This window comes from Lepidothrix coronata, unplaced genomic scaffold (genome assembly GCF_001604755.1).
Source record: "Lepidothrix coronata isolate B3197 unplaced genomic scaffold, Lepidothrix_coronata-1.0 Scaffold37, whole genome shotgun sequence".
NCBI classification, from domain to species: domain Eukaryota; kingdom Metazoa; phylum Chordata; class Aves; order Passeriformes; family Pipridae; genus Lepidothrix; species Lepidothrix coronata.
In genome coordinates, this window is record NW_016690217.1 from 7,379,500 (window position 1) to 7,394,377 (window position 14,878).

The 14,878-nt window shown below is 36.6% G+C and overlaps 1 protein-coding gene across 1 annotated transcript in view; it reads left to right on the forward strand.

Moving 5' to 3' along the window:
* The window catches only part of ADGRV1 (adhesion G protein-coupled receptor V1), a 272,818-nt gene that overhangs the window by 121,843 nt on the left and 136,097 nt on the right, over positions 1-14,878 (forward strand). The window contains exons 83-89 of the mRNA XM_017812706.1: positions 2,285-2,527; positions 3,931-4,338; positions 5,295-5,479; positions 7,110-7,359; positions 7,531-7,670; positions 8,648-8,808; positions 11,052-11,152. Coding sequence (XP_017668195.1) covers positions 2,285-2,527; positions 3,931-4,338; positions 5,295-5,479; positions 7,110-7,359; positions 7,531-7,670; positions 8,648-8,808; positions 11,052-11,152 — 1,488 coding nt within the window. The remainder of the gene's footprint in view (positions 1-2,284; positions 2,528-3,930; positions 4,339-5,294; positions 5,480-7,109; positions 7,360-7,530; positions 7,671-8,647; positions 8,809-11,051; positions 11,153-14,878) is intronic.

Genomic DNA, 14,878 nt, shown 5'->3' on the forward strand with positions numbered 1-14,878 from the left:
GATTTTCATGGAACAATAAGAAGAAAAGAATGGAGTTGTTTCAGTGAAGTGTTTATTGATATACTGAACTGTCATCCTTCACACAGTAAGTTTTTCATCTATCAAAGCACTTCTTGGGGTGATTTATGGAAACCATATTCTATAAATAATATCTCATTCCACAAAAGAACTTTTATTCCAATTTGTGTGTAATTTTAAATTCCTAAATCTAGCACAGTGATCTGTGAAAGATCTACTCATAAAACTGCGTAAGAATCTCTGAGTGTCTAAAATTCTGTTGCTATGCACATGCAGCTTGTGAATAGTGAAGTTCAGTATAGGAGCCATCATCCACTAAATGGCATTTGTCAGTTGGGTGTGCCTAAGCGTAACTGCCTGTGAGTCCCAGCTGGCACTCTCAAATACAGATATGACTGAACTAAACACAAAGCACAGCATTCAGTTTTTCTATTGAAAAGAGAAGGAAAAAATATTTTTGTGTGAATAACTAGAGGTTAGAGTAATCCCTTAGGAAAGGAAGGATTAATGTTTGATTAATGTTTCTTTCAAAGTCTGGGAATTTTAAACTTTCTAAGAAATTATCCTAGCAGCCAGGCTAGTGTCAAAGCTGAGGTCTAGGCAGTGGAAAAGGACTGGATGAGAAAGTTTCCATGTTTTTTTCTAACTTCATTCTAGAGAATAATGCAAGATGTTGGATATGGGAAGTAGAGATTTCCTACTAGGAACCAGGATGCATTCTCTTAGTTCAGTAAGAGGGCCATTTTCCATCTTCATATGTTATCTTTACAATACAGACCCAGTGAATAAAATATATAGGTGTGTGGGGCACAGGCTGCCTTGCTGACTAAAATGGGGTTTTGAACCAATTTAGTCCAAAGGAGTGATATCACTGGTTAATGACAGAAGTGCAGAAGTTGCAGAGACTTGCAGTTGTGACACATGAAGCAAAAGCCTGTGCCATTCTAGCAAGTGCTAATGGAAGGCTAAAGCTCCCCAAGCATTCCAGTAAAATTGTGCTTGTCATCAGTCAAGATCATTTAATTTAGAGAAATATTTAACAATTTAATTGAAAATATATACTGTTTATCCTTCCAAATATTTCCTAATTCTTCTTCCAGTTCTGCTTTCATAAGTTAGTTTATAAAGTAGTAGTCAATACATTACAAAACAATGAAGTAATAAACACATTAAATGACTATTTTACATTTTTATGTGACACATTCTAGCTTTTGTAATTTTTTATTTAGTCATCTGTACTGACTTCATTAGCTAAAATCCTAGAATTAAAGTAGGATTTCCAAAAATTCAGTGCTGAAATAAAAAGCTATGTTCACTAAAAAAAAAAAGTCTTCAGTGGTCATCATTTTTTGTAATGCTATTTTCTTGTGAAGAACTACTCTCTTTTTTTTTTAAAGTTTGCTACTTGACAAGTGCATGCAATAGGTACAAATAACATCTTTCCGATCATTTCTGGAATCTTAGTAATAATTTTTTTAGATGTTGCATTTGTATTGTTGGTACAGAATCAAAGATGAGGCTAAACATGATATTGTAAACTTAATACTGCTACCTTATTTTAAATAAGTAACCAAAATTCAACAGCCTGTATTTTCAAAATGACAGATTTCTCTGTTTCTGCAACCTCAGAGAAGTTTATCTGAGCTCTGGGATTTTCAATCAATTCAGTTAAGTGTGCAAATCTACTGAGATTTTCTTGTAAAAACATGCATAAATACATTAGTGTTTAAATACTAAGGTTGTATGTAAAATGTCAGAACTTTGACTGAGTTCAGTACTTGAATACAATCAAGTTAATTAATTGCCATTTCAAAACTGCATACTTACTACTGTGCAGTTTTTCCACAGGTGAGTAGATGTGTACATGCCTGTTTGTAAGGTAAAAAGAGAATGGAAGAGCAAATTCTTCAGAAGATGTACATCTATGTAAATCCATATTCTGGAATCTGGAGCTCTTGAAGAGTTTACTGCCATGTATGGCAAATTTACAGCCACAATACCTGTACTATATAAATAGCTACTTCAATGCAATAAGTTTCATGTGAAAATCTGGAATTTAATTATTGTGACTGAAAGAGTGGTGCCTATTGGAATATTGTTTTTAGGATATAATTCATTGTAATTATTGCACATTTCAGGAAGCATGCTTGTGCTAAGTGTTAGTACAAGTAATCCATTGTGCATGCAAAATAATATATACATTTTTTTAAAGCTGAAAGTAATTAATACGTCTTATGATGATATAAAAATCATTCCTCACTTACAGGTACCTGAATTTGAAACTTATATTTTTGTTGAGCTGTATGCTGTAAGCACAGGAGCTGCATTGAACAGCAGTGCCAGATTTGCTCTTATAAGAGTCCTGGAAAGTGATCCTCTTCATGGTTTGGTGTATTTTGCTGTGGGATCTCGTTTTGCTGTGGCTTATAAGAAGACAGCTTTAATCAGCCTGCAAGTTCTTAGAGATTCTAGTACATCTGTAACCACAACGGTTAGCTACAGCATGCAGGTAAGACTTATTATTATTTAACTTATTTTTATATTTTTTCTGAAATTTAGGAAAGTAGACTTCTGGCTCTTCAGGGAGAGAGTGACTGAGATCCCCTGGGAGACTGCCCTTGGAAACAAGGGAGTGGAACAGAGCTGTCAGATCTTCTAGGAAGACTTTCATAGAGCGCAAGAGTTAGTAATCCCTGGGAGCAGGAAATCAGGCAGTGAAGGCAAAGATTGGAATGGCTGAGTCAGGACCTGCTGGTCAAATCAAAGAAAAAGAAGCAAATGTACAGACATTTGAAGCAAGAACAGGTGACCTGGGAAGAGTATAGAGATGAACTTCGGTTGTGTAGGTATGGGCTAAGGAAATCCAAGGCAAAGGTGGAACTGAACCTGGCAAAGAACACAAAGAATAACAGGAAGGGCTTCTACAGGTATGTTAACCCAAAAAGGAAGGTCAAAGAAGGTGTTATCCACCCTTATAAACAATGACGGAAAACTGGTAACAACAGATGAGGAGAAGGGTGAGGTACTCAACAACTTTTTTGCCTCAGTCTTCACTGTCAGCCTCTCTTCCCACACCTCTTGGACAGCAGGGTTGGGACTTGGGGAGCAGAGTTCCTCCGAACTGATGACCACCTGAGGTTGGTGACCACCTGAGGAACCTACATGTACCTGAGTCATAAGCTGCAATCACCAACCATGGGAAGTTCAACAAGGGAAAGTGCTGGATTCTGCTCCTGGGATGGGGCAACCCTGGATGTATGGACAGACTGGGAAATGAGGGGTTGGAAAGCAGCTCTGTGGAAGGGGACCTGAGGGTCCTGGCTGATGGCAAGTGGAATATGAGTCAGCAGTGCCCTGGCAGCCAAGAGGGCCAACGGTGTCCTGGGGGGAATCAGACAAAGCATCACCAACCGGTCAAGGGAGGAGATTGTCCCACTCCACTCTGCACTGGTGCACCTTGAATATTGGGGAGTTTTGGGCACCACAATATAGGAAAGATATTAAGGTATTAGAGAGCGTCCAAAGGAGGGCTACCAACGAGTGCATCCTCAGCAAATTTGCAGATGACACCAAGCTGAGTGGTGCTGTTGACACACTCAAAGGACAGGATGCCATCCAGAGGGACCTGGACAAGCTCAAGAAGTGGGGCTATTGGAATCTCATGAGGTTTAACAGACCAAGAAGGAGAGGGATGCTGAGTCCTATTGACAGTATATATAATTCTTTCCCTAGGTTTGATGGATTGCTAATTCATGGGATAATTCATTTAATGTAATATTTGCATTTTAAAAGAGGATTTCTTTTTAACGTATATAATTTTTACGACTTTAAAGTATGTGTGTTCTACGGCAGCTGGTTTTGAACAAGTCCACCTATTGTAATGTTGCTAAAACTCTTTTGGTTTGTTTTAAGGAGCTGCAAAAACCTGAACCTGTTGGTCGCACCTTCATATCTCCAGCTGTGGCAGGACAAGATTTTGCCAAATCTGAAGGTTTATTGACTTTTGAACGTGGACAGAGAAATGCATTCCTGGATGTGACCCTGACTCCAAAGACAGGATCTTTAAACCCATTTCCTAAACGTTTCCAGGTTGTACTTTCTAATCCCACAGGCGGTGCCAGGGTAGATGATGTATATGGTATTTCTAACATCACCATTGTCTCAGATTTGGACTCCGTGCCAGTTTGGGGGCTGATTGATCAACTGCATCAGCCTCTTGATGACACCATTTTACATAGAGTCCTTCAGAATCTAAATGTCAAAGTGGCCACAGAAACTACAGAAGAGCAGCTTACTGCTGTGGTGCATATAATAGATAAGGTAAACATTTCCTGCTTTTTCTTAAATGACTTTAATAAGAGTATAACAACACATAGGATAAAATCAGGGCAGATCACATCCACATCAGTGACTCAGGGGCACAGACTGCAGAAGTAAAAGTAGAAATTGTGAAGTCCCACAGTCAAGGAAGGAGTTAGTCTGGTGCTAGTTAGGATGGTGGCAAGAAATACGAAATCAAATAGGTTGAGAAGAGCAACCAGTATTAATTTTGTATACATACCTATAGCTCTAAATTTTCTACTGTGCAAATTTTCCCTTTGGTGCCACAGTTTCATACAGCTTATTATGTTTTCTTGACTTCCAGGCCCCATCTTTGTTGCTTTTAGCCCTGGCACAACCCCTGCTCATATCTTTACAGATGACTCAGTCAACACACCAGCAAATACTACCAGGGCTGGCTGGAATCTGCTGTACTCATAACTAGCCTTTTTTCCTTCAGTAGCTTTGGGAATTGAGTTGCTGGGGTAGCTGAGCATTTAAGCATTGCAGTAAGTTATGTGAAAATTATGGACTAGTTTTATAGCTTTCTGGCTCTTCTGGACTGGTGATAGATCCACAGGATCTGGAAAATGTCTAAATACCTAGACACAAAGTATTATAACAATATTCATTCATTTGTGATTGTTGCCACACAGAAAACAGAGAAAATAATGTACAAAATTCCTAAGAGTCATCAATTTTTGATTTCTCAAAGAATGAAAAATGCCACATTCTTTCTTTAATAATCAAATTCCTAGTAAGCATATCTTTATGTAGTTTTGACAGACTGTCTTATGCCTTGGCGGCAGAGATCAGGAGGTGGGAAGAATACTCTGAACTTTCAGAATAAACGTTGGAATAACAATGAAGATATCACTAAACCATTTACCATGAGGAAATGTTACAAGCAGACTCCTTTGCACAAAATGTTTTTTGATTTCTTCTCCTCTCATTAGATTACAGGTGTAGGTGAAGACCAGTTACTCACTGGTAAAAGCAAAAGCCTTTTCTATGAGATACTCTGTGCTCTTGCTAGCCCGAAGCGTGAGGATACACGGGGATACAGCCTGCTTGCTGAGGTGACTGAGAAGTTTGCTTTTTCTCTGTTGACTGGGATAAAGTGTGGATCAGCAGGAGAAAGGTTAGTAAACTTGAATCTGTTTGGAAATACATGACAACTTACCAATTTAGAAAATTTAAATTACCTTTTCAGCAAAGGGGCTTTTTTACCGTCTAATATGTTACCTATATAAGAAAGTGTTGCGCTGTCACAATCTTACAAAGCACTTTGTCACAGTACCAGTATTCTGCTTTGTAAGATTGTGTGTTACACGTAACTGGTACGTTTGGATGGAGTAGCTGTGGGAACATGAGTCAGGAGATTTGGCATGTATTAATTCACCTTTAGCTCAAATGTTGCCTGGAAAAGCATTCATTATTCTTTCTAAGCAAATAATATGTAATTGTATGATGGAGAGGGATGTTCTAAGCCTAGATGAGAGTTAGCAACTGAAAATATCTACTGGCATTTTGTACTTCATGTGTACTTGGTTTTGCTCACTTGAACATTATTTAAAAATGTTTAAAGCTATTCATAGTTTAAAATTGCTGGTTTTGTGTGCAAGTGCATAATACTCTCTTTTCAGGCTAATGGGGCAGGGGAAGTAGGTGACTGCAGAAACAGATTATTCTCATTTATGAGAGAGGTTTTAACCAGTAGGTTTCTCCCACTGTGAATCTGTTAAGCAGGTGGTAGTTGAATATGTGTTCAGTGTTCAGAACTTGAAAGTTAACATTCTTTATTTCAAGATTTTTTGCATCATCTGTTGGGAAAAAGATAGAGCAAGATCATGCATTTTAATGCATCTCCTTCTTTTAGGGGTTATAAAGATGCGTGTTTAGATGCGTGATATGGTTTGAAGCTGGCTCCCTGCCAAGTCTCCAAACCTTACCACAAGAAGGTCCCCCCCCACCCCAAAACCTCAGGGAGAAGAGGGAGAAAAACAAACAAGAAAACCGAACCGAGAGAGAGAGCTAAAGCAATATATATATATAAATATATTTACACTTATGTTACAGTTATATACAATTGAAATATATATACAATTTCACAAGGGAAAGGGAAGGGGGAAGGGAAAAGGAACAAAACCAAAATAAAATATATATATATATATATCTCCCGATTAATAGCCCAATATCTAACAACTAAAAGAGTTAGCAAAGAAATATCTCACTACTCTCCTTGGGACAACCGAGAGTCGCTCCGGAACAATCGCCGGCAACCTCTGCCTCCCAAGGTCAGCAAGGCCTAACCAGGCCTCGCTTCCCAACACAGCAGACTCAACAGCAGGGAACCTGCACCTCCAAGCCGCCGGAAGGAAAGAGAGCGAAGACCTCTCCTCCTTTCTTCTTATAACCTGGCTTACGTAAAAATCGTAGGGAATACTGGGTAAATCCAGGCACTTCCTTGGCTACAAACTGGTCACCAAGGAAGGCCCAGACCAAACTACCACACCTAATTTACCATGAAGGTATTTTAGTTGCAGATCATAGGGAGTAAATCCTAGAGGGGAAATGGAGAAGCTTAAATACATAATAATTCAGCCCCTCTTTTTTTTTTCACAGAAACTGAAACAGTGTGTCAATTAAACATCATAAAGCCTAAAAATGATGAAAGAATAAATTATTAACAAATCACAAATACATTTTAGAGTCATTTAGAGTGAAGCTTGGTTCCACTTACCAGCCCTATTGCTTTTTCATTTCAACAGAGGCAAAAATATCCTTGACAGCTGCCCATACATTGCAATAATGGCTCACAACTGGTTTCCTCAGCAAATCAATGGACACAGATTTAATGGAAAAGATGGGGATTCTATTCAAGTGCCTGAACATTTATTAGAGGTCTCTCTTGTATTATCACCTCCTCAAGAAGAGAACTGTGAATCTGTGCAGTTCACAGAATACAGCAGTCAGCAGTGGTTCCTTACTGGAGATAAAGAATTTGCCCTGAAGAACAAGGTTTGAAGACAACACAGTTTTTTTTTTCAGGAAATTATTTTAATCTAGATATTGCTCAAAATATCATAAATTTATTTAAAATAATGTGAATATTTTTATGGTCTAATTAAAATGAGCACTGTGTTAAATTTTAATATGAAATTTATCTTTCCATTGTGCGTATTGTTTCAGGTTCTTTCTATAAGCTTGAAAGGTCAGAGTTCACAGCCTTTGAAAGACAACAATGAGGTCATTTATCGCATTTATGCTCCAGGAGGTCGGATTGTTCCACAGAAGTCCCGGTGTCTCCTCTGGCATCAAGCGGCTGAAAGGTTATTTTATTAATGTGTTTAGTTTTCCAGTTTCTACCAGGAACTCATGTGTTTGCCTAAGATGTGATAACTCCGATTAAATCATTTGCAACTATAAAATTGATACATTTCCTGTCTTTTTCCCTTAATTTTTCTGGCCCTTTTACCAGTATATAAAACTTTCCATGTAATAAAACGAGGAGTTGTTCTAGCTCAGATATTTCTCAGACTTCTCCCCTTGGCTTTTTTCACCAAAATACCACTTAGATTGTGTAATGATGCGTTAGGTTACAGGGATAGGTCTTACATCCCAGAATTATGTCACTGAATTAATATTAATGAATTTGGAGAGAATTATGTTCTGTATCCTGTTGAAATCTAGTTGGTTTAGACACAATTTCATTAGACCAACTGGATGATATCAGTCGTTGTTTATACAAATTATTGCTCTTCAGGAGAACATGTAGCAGAATTTACCTGTATGCTCTCCTTTTATCTATACGTGATTTCCATTAGAAATAGCTTAGAATGTCACCATAAGTATCCTTTTTCAAAATCATTTCAGCAATACTGAAAAAAAATCCCAAACATGAATTTTAGTTTCTAAAAGACAAATAGCAGTGTAAAATGTTCTTCATAATGGAGTAATGTACTGAGCAAAGTTAAGTAACAAACTATTTGAAAAGTCAGACAGATGTAGAAATCTATCAGAAATTTTAAAACTGTGGCCACAAAGATTCAGTAGTGGAAAAGAAAATGTTCGTTGTAATGTACTTTTGAATATTTTTAATCATAAATTAAAAAAAAAAGACTATAAACAATATTTTAATCTTACATATATGTGCTATTCTGAGCACTGCACCTGGAACATTACAGAAAACACCTATGCAATAGTTTAGAAAACTTGTATTTCAGGGATACAACAATAATTTTCAAGGCTGCTTACCGTGTGAATTACTCAAGTCCATTTCCAACTCTGTGAAACTTGTATTTTGCAGCTGGCTGTCTGATAATGGGTTCTGCAAAGTGATTGATGACACATCAGAGTATGTGGAATGTTCCTGTTCTCATATGTCCATTTATGCAGTTTATGCCCAAACAGATAAGTTGTCTTCATACAATGAGGCTTTTTTCTCTTCTGGATTCATCTGCATTTCAGGTTAGTTGATTTAAAACAGTTTTCTCATTAATAATAACTGATAAACAGTAAAACTGATTGGTTATTAATATTTTTAGTAGCTGATGACAATCTTCTTTATTTGATGGAATACTGAAGGAATGTTAACTTCATGGTATTTAAGGTGCCATCTTGTCTGGTATTTGCACAGTGGCAAATTTTTCTGCTGGAAAAAAAAAATTAGCAAAGGAATATGTTTCCTTGTGATGTTTTATTGAACCATATAAAGGAGAAATATGTCATTCATTTGGGGGAAGAAACTTAAAAATCCTAAATCCGCCTGTACCTCTAGAAGCAGTCAACCCCTTTGTCCAATCTCTTTGATTCAGAAGTGATAACCTGGGGTGATAGATTCCATTACACTCTGCTGCCTAACAACTACCTAACATCTTGGGAGAAACCTGAGAGTTTCACCTATGAGGATCATGACTTTCCTTATTAGCAGCCTCAACAGCATTTTCAGAAGTCCCAGAATGTCAGACAGGAAGCAGGAGACCTAAGTTCTAGCCTCCACTTTGCTTCTGAAGAAGATGGAATTTATGCCTCTTACATTGAAGCAAGTTCAGTATTACGCTGCAGGCAATCCCAGATGAAAGTACATTTTTATTGCAACCATAGAATTACTTAGGTTTGAAATGACCTCTTGTGTTGGTAGACACTAGAAGTAATGGGCTTGCTAAGAAAACATGCTAAAGGGACTTGATTAACCTAACTTTAAGGTACTTAAATGGGGTTCTGGGTCTGCTCTTTGTGGGGTTTATGACCTCTATACTATATCATCACTATATGAGTAATAAAAGTAGTACAAGCAGCTAAATCCCCTATTTATCCCTGCTCAGCAAACTGCCCTTACAGATTAAATCTAGACTCCTGAATTGTTTTAAAACCTTGGTCATAAAAAAGAAGACAAAGAAAGAGAAGAAAACTGTTTTTCACCTGGTTCACACAAGTTGATGTTTATGTTTAACAATAATGAAAGAAGTTTTTAGCTGATAAAAATAAGCAGATTTTAAAATAGAATTACTGGCTTACAGGAAAAAAAGTTTTTACTGAATTGAAATCAATAAAGACCTACAGGTCCTTTTTCAGAACTAGTCATTTGCTATAGTCATGTGTCATAAGAATGTGTTTTAAATCTTAAAATAGCTTAATTAAAGGTTTACCTTAAATATGAGGCAAATGCCTTGCAATGTTTTTCAGCTTCTTTAGCTGATGGAAAGTGTTTCCTTACATGAAATAAAGGTTACTAGATTTAAATAAATCTAATATGTAAAAAATCGCTTTAGTTTTTAGATCTGTAAGGATATTATTCATTTCTCTTAACATCTCCACCTAGGTATGAAGAATATAAAAAAAAATAGAAAAAAGAAAGAATATGTAGATAGAAGTATAAATATAACTAATTCTTGAAAAATTTAGAAATAATACTTTTGGCAATGATTTATTTCATTCATATCTTAGAAATACTTGTAGCTGAGCAAACAATCAGTCTGAAGAGAGGATAAAAGATTTCCCTTAATTATCCAAACTCATGCCCTGCCTAGTGTGTGGAAGTGCACAATTAACTCTACATGAGATTTAGCAGTGTTTTCCTTGATGACTTAGCTTTCCCAGGGTCTTTCTTCCAGGAACTACTTATTGGTAGGTAAGGGGTCTTTCCCATTTTTGTTCAGTTCATGTTCACAATTAATTAGTGAAATGAAAAGTGGTATCATTCTTTCCGACTTCTGCTATAACGGATTTCTGTGCTCAACACAGATGTGGTGGGAAACTGGCATTTGGAAAGTTACAACTATCTTCTAAAGCAGTGATACACAGTTGGAGACAATTTTTTATTTATTTTTTCTAAAAGCATCTTTTTGGATTCAGTAATATGAACAGTGAAGAATTACCTTTGCTTTATATTTAACTATTATGACAATCATCCGTATCATGCAGAAATTACACACGAACACAAAAATTACAAAAATTGCTTGTTTACATTATGCAATTAATTTAGGTCCCAAGGCTATGGAAAAGTTAAATAAATGTTAGTGCTTGACTAATAAATTCATGAGTGATTCCAGGGGGAACCAAAGTGAACTTACTCTCTCTTAAAGGTTTGGTTAGTTGGTTTGTTTAGATGATCTGCACCTTCAAGAAATACCTTCTGGATTTATAGCATAGTTTATGAGCCTAAGCTTCAAATTTTCCATTTTTCTTTTTTAATTGTCGTTTCTGTGTAGGTTTCACTTTGGCTATCATCTCCCACTTCTTCTGCACCAGGTGTGCCATGTTTGCAGCTAAACTTCTCACTCATATGATGGTTGCTTGTTTGGGTACTCAGGTAAGAAAAAAGGCTGAAGTCTCAAAATGTAAAGTATATACTTACTTTCCTTTTCCTCGTTTTCATAGCCATGTGTGAACAGACCTCCTGCAGTGTAAATGTTTTTGGAAAATGTAAAGTTTCAACATATGGTACTCAAAATTAATCCAATATTCTTATCCTGTGCTGGGAATTCAGTTGCAATTATACATTGTCTGAGAATATATAATGAAAAATGATTTATGATAGAGCAATGTGGGAAAACAGTCCTGTGTGTGGAATACTATGCTCAGTTCTAGCTGCTGAAAGATTTTGAAAGTGAGAAAGTAAACTTCAGTTTGGGCCCACAGGCTTTTCTGTCTATGAGTTGTTTTTGGTTTAAATACACTGCATTTGAACTTTTATATGAAATTCTAATCCGTGCAGGATAATTCTTGAGAACAATTCCACATGGTGTGCAAGTGTAATAAATAAGTTTAATTACAGAGATACTATTTAGAATGGTTCTGAGTCATTTTGTTATTCATCCTAAACCCCTGAAATCCATGGCTCTCCTGATCTCTTTTCCTTTTGCCATGGAATGATTTTACAAATTTAGAACAAACCTTTTGAAGGAGTATTTTAGCAGGGTAGCTGTTTAGCTAGTGAGCTGGCTTGGAGAGGAAGTAAAGACAGCTTGGCAGCAGCTGTTGAAGAAAAGTAAGCAGCTTTAAGGCAGAGTGAAAAGAGACTGGATATGTTTGACAGGGGTGAACTGAACTACTGTGCTAGCTGGTCTGAACAGCTGAAGGAAAATCTTTATACAGTTACTTGTGTTGTGATATGTTGGCATATGTTCTGCCTATTGTGAACTAGCCTGATTAGGAAGCCTAAATTCAACAGACAACCCTATATAGATGAGGTGTGTACAGCTATACCCACATACAAGCATTGGGACATTATACATATGATTAGAAATTTACAATGTAATTTAAAGTTTTGTGGTTTTGTTAACTAATGACTCAGAGGAGCTATTTAAGACAGTTTTAACTGAGAATTTACTATGTGAAAATCAGCTCTCAATAATTCATAGTTTAAATTAAAGGAAAACGTTAGTATTTTCCATTTTTATTTAATAATTTTCAGGCAGTAGCAGACACTGAATTTGTAATTATTAGATCTCAAACCACTGTAGAGAATGAAGGAAGCTGGTGTTTCTGTGTGTAGTTATCTTTTTAACAGAAAAAAATTAAAACTGAGAAGCTTTTCATGTTATTACCTCTTTATACATACCTGAAATTATGTTTATTAGTTAATTAGATAATTAGAAAATTAGTTTTCCTCTAATATCTGCACTGGATGTTTACTAGGTTTGTAGTTTTGTTTTTTTTTTTTTTTTAAATTGCCATCGGTGCACTAGTCGCTCATACCAATAGATGGCAGTCAAACCTTTTCAGCACATTGCTCAGAAACTTGCTGTTCCAAGGCTGTGCCTGCTTTGTGGTTGCTCTCAATAATTAATTTCTCTGTCAGTGGTGGGGAATAATGATTCACAGCATTCAGCCTTCATTGGATTCTTGATGTGTCTAGAGCTTCCAGAGTTAATGGAGCATTTGTAAAGCATTCAAGAATGAGTTTTTCACCAAATGTTTGGTGAAACTCCTTGGAAAGAGGTAAAAGGCTAGATATTTGTAAAACATTTTCAGTCCTTTCCAGTATAAGTTCATGCAACAATACCCTAAATGCACAGAGGAAAAAAATTGCTGGGCTAAGATTTTCAGTGTTGGAGTAAATTTAGGTGAAGATTTGTGTATTGGAAAAATTAAAGTATAATGAGAACATACTTCACAGTGTCTCAATACAGTCATAGTAATGAATAAAATTCTTCTTTTCAAAGAACTGTAAACCTAGATTACAATCTTAATAGGAACCATTGTTATGGCTACTGTGCTTTGCCTGGGAATTCCCAGACAGAATGCATGAATAAGCACTTTATACATGGCTTGTTCATGTATACTCAGCTTGATGCATCTTGTCCACATTAAATTTCAGGGGCCATTTCTACAGTACATAGTGAGTATTTCAAATGAATGAATGCGTGCTCAGTTCTCCATTCTCAGTTCTCCATCTCTAGATTTTTCACAAGCGCACTGCTGAGCTGCTTTGTGTGTATGCAGTAGATACTTCTCTGGAATATTTGAACATTCCCAATCTGCGTACATCAATAGCTGTGTACAAATGGCCTGCCATTCTTCTGGCCAGTAACACAAAATCAAAGTCTAATGGTCAAATAGAAGAAAAAGGCATATGGGGAACTGTCCTATTTTTGTCAAACAAAAAATTTATGTTTTCTAATCTGTACAGTCCTCAAACTACAATATCTCCTGGTATCATCATCCAGCACTGTAGTATCTGCAGTGACTACCAAGATGGTGAGCCAGGTTGATCCTACCATTTAATTTGATAGAAATGTATGATGAAGAATTATACTTACTCTGTTTAAATATTTGAAACTTTATTCAACCTGAGCAGAAATACAAACATACATATCAGTTATGTTTTTCAAGAAACAATAGTGCAAACAATCCTAGTTTTAAAAAACTGTTAAACATTTATTTAAAAATTATAAACTGCAGCCTTGGTAGAGTTGTTGTTTGGACTTCCTCAATTCTGCCAGAAGGTAAATTTTAAAGATATAATGAAATCTCCAAGATGTGGTGAAGGAGCAGGATATGAATGAATGAATGAATGATCATAGAGCCTCTAGCTTCTGCCATTGTATAAAAATGAAAGCTCTGCATTAACAGTGAAATGTTGCTTCTGCTGTACTGTTTTTAATCTTAATTCTTCTCTTACAAAATATGGAAATTCTCACTTTCCCCCATACGTAATCAAAGCCCCTAACAAACTGAAATATACTGGGGTAGGGGGAGCTTGCAAAGTGTGTTCCAGAACGAGCTGTGTAGAGTGATTCTCTGTACCATCCACCACAGTGCAGCTCATACCAGTGAGTGACTGAGTGCCTGCCTCTCTCGTGGCAGTAGAGAGTAGCCTTCGTGTTAATTCAGTCCTCCCTTAGATCAGCCTGGGCCTTTCAGCCAGCTGGTAGGAAGTACTAATTAAAGTACTGTTTCTGAAGAAGCCTGGTATAGAGCTTCACTAAACTCTAGGTCCATATGAAATATGAAACTTTTATGGAATAGGAAACAATAAATATTTTTATGCAATACTGTAAAGTTAGAGCTCACTTTCTGAGGGTGAGAAAATTTATTTAATTGTCTTTGAGGAAAACTAGGTCTGAGATTTTCTTGATCTTGATTTCCTTGCTATAACCTGACAGCAGCAAATAATGCTGAATGTGATACCATCAGCCCTTACCCATGAGGTTTGAGAGGACACAGAGGAAACAGAAAAGAACTGGACCCGGTGATCTAGAATTGGTGCCCACTCTAGAAATTCAACTCCATGATAATGTGTTTCATCTGTTACTTTTTGATGGGAAATGTTTCAACAAGAAGAATTATGAGTAGTAGGTAGTCTTCTTCCACTCTTGATGTCAGTGTTCCTATCTTTGGGATAATAATGTCTAAATTTCTCATCTGCGGAAGGAGAGATTCTACAGATATTATCAGGAGTGGAAAGTGGAAAAGATTGCTACTTCTGTTGGAGGAGTATTGAAACTTACAGCTAGCTCAGACACTTTTTGGGGATGTCAGAAGGGAAAGTCGTGTCAATAAGAATGTTCATGTGGGTAAGCTGCTTTCACCA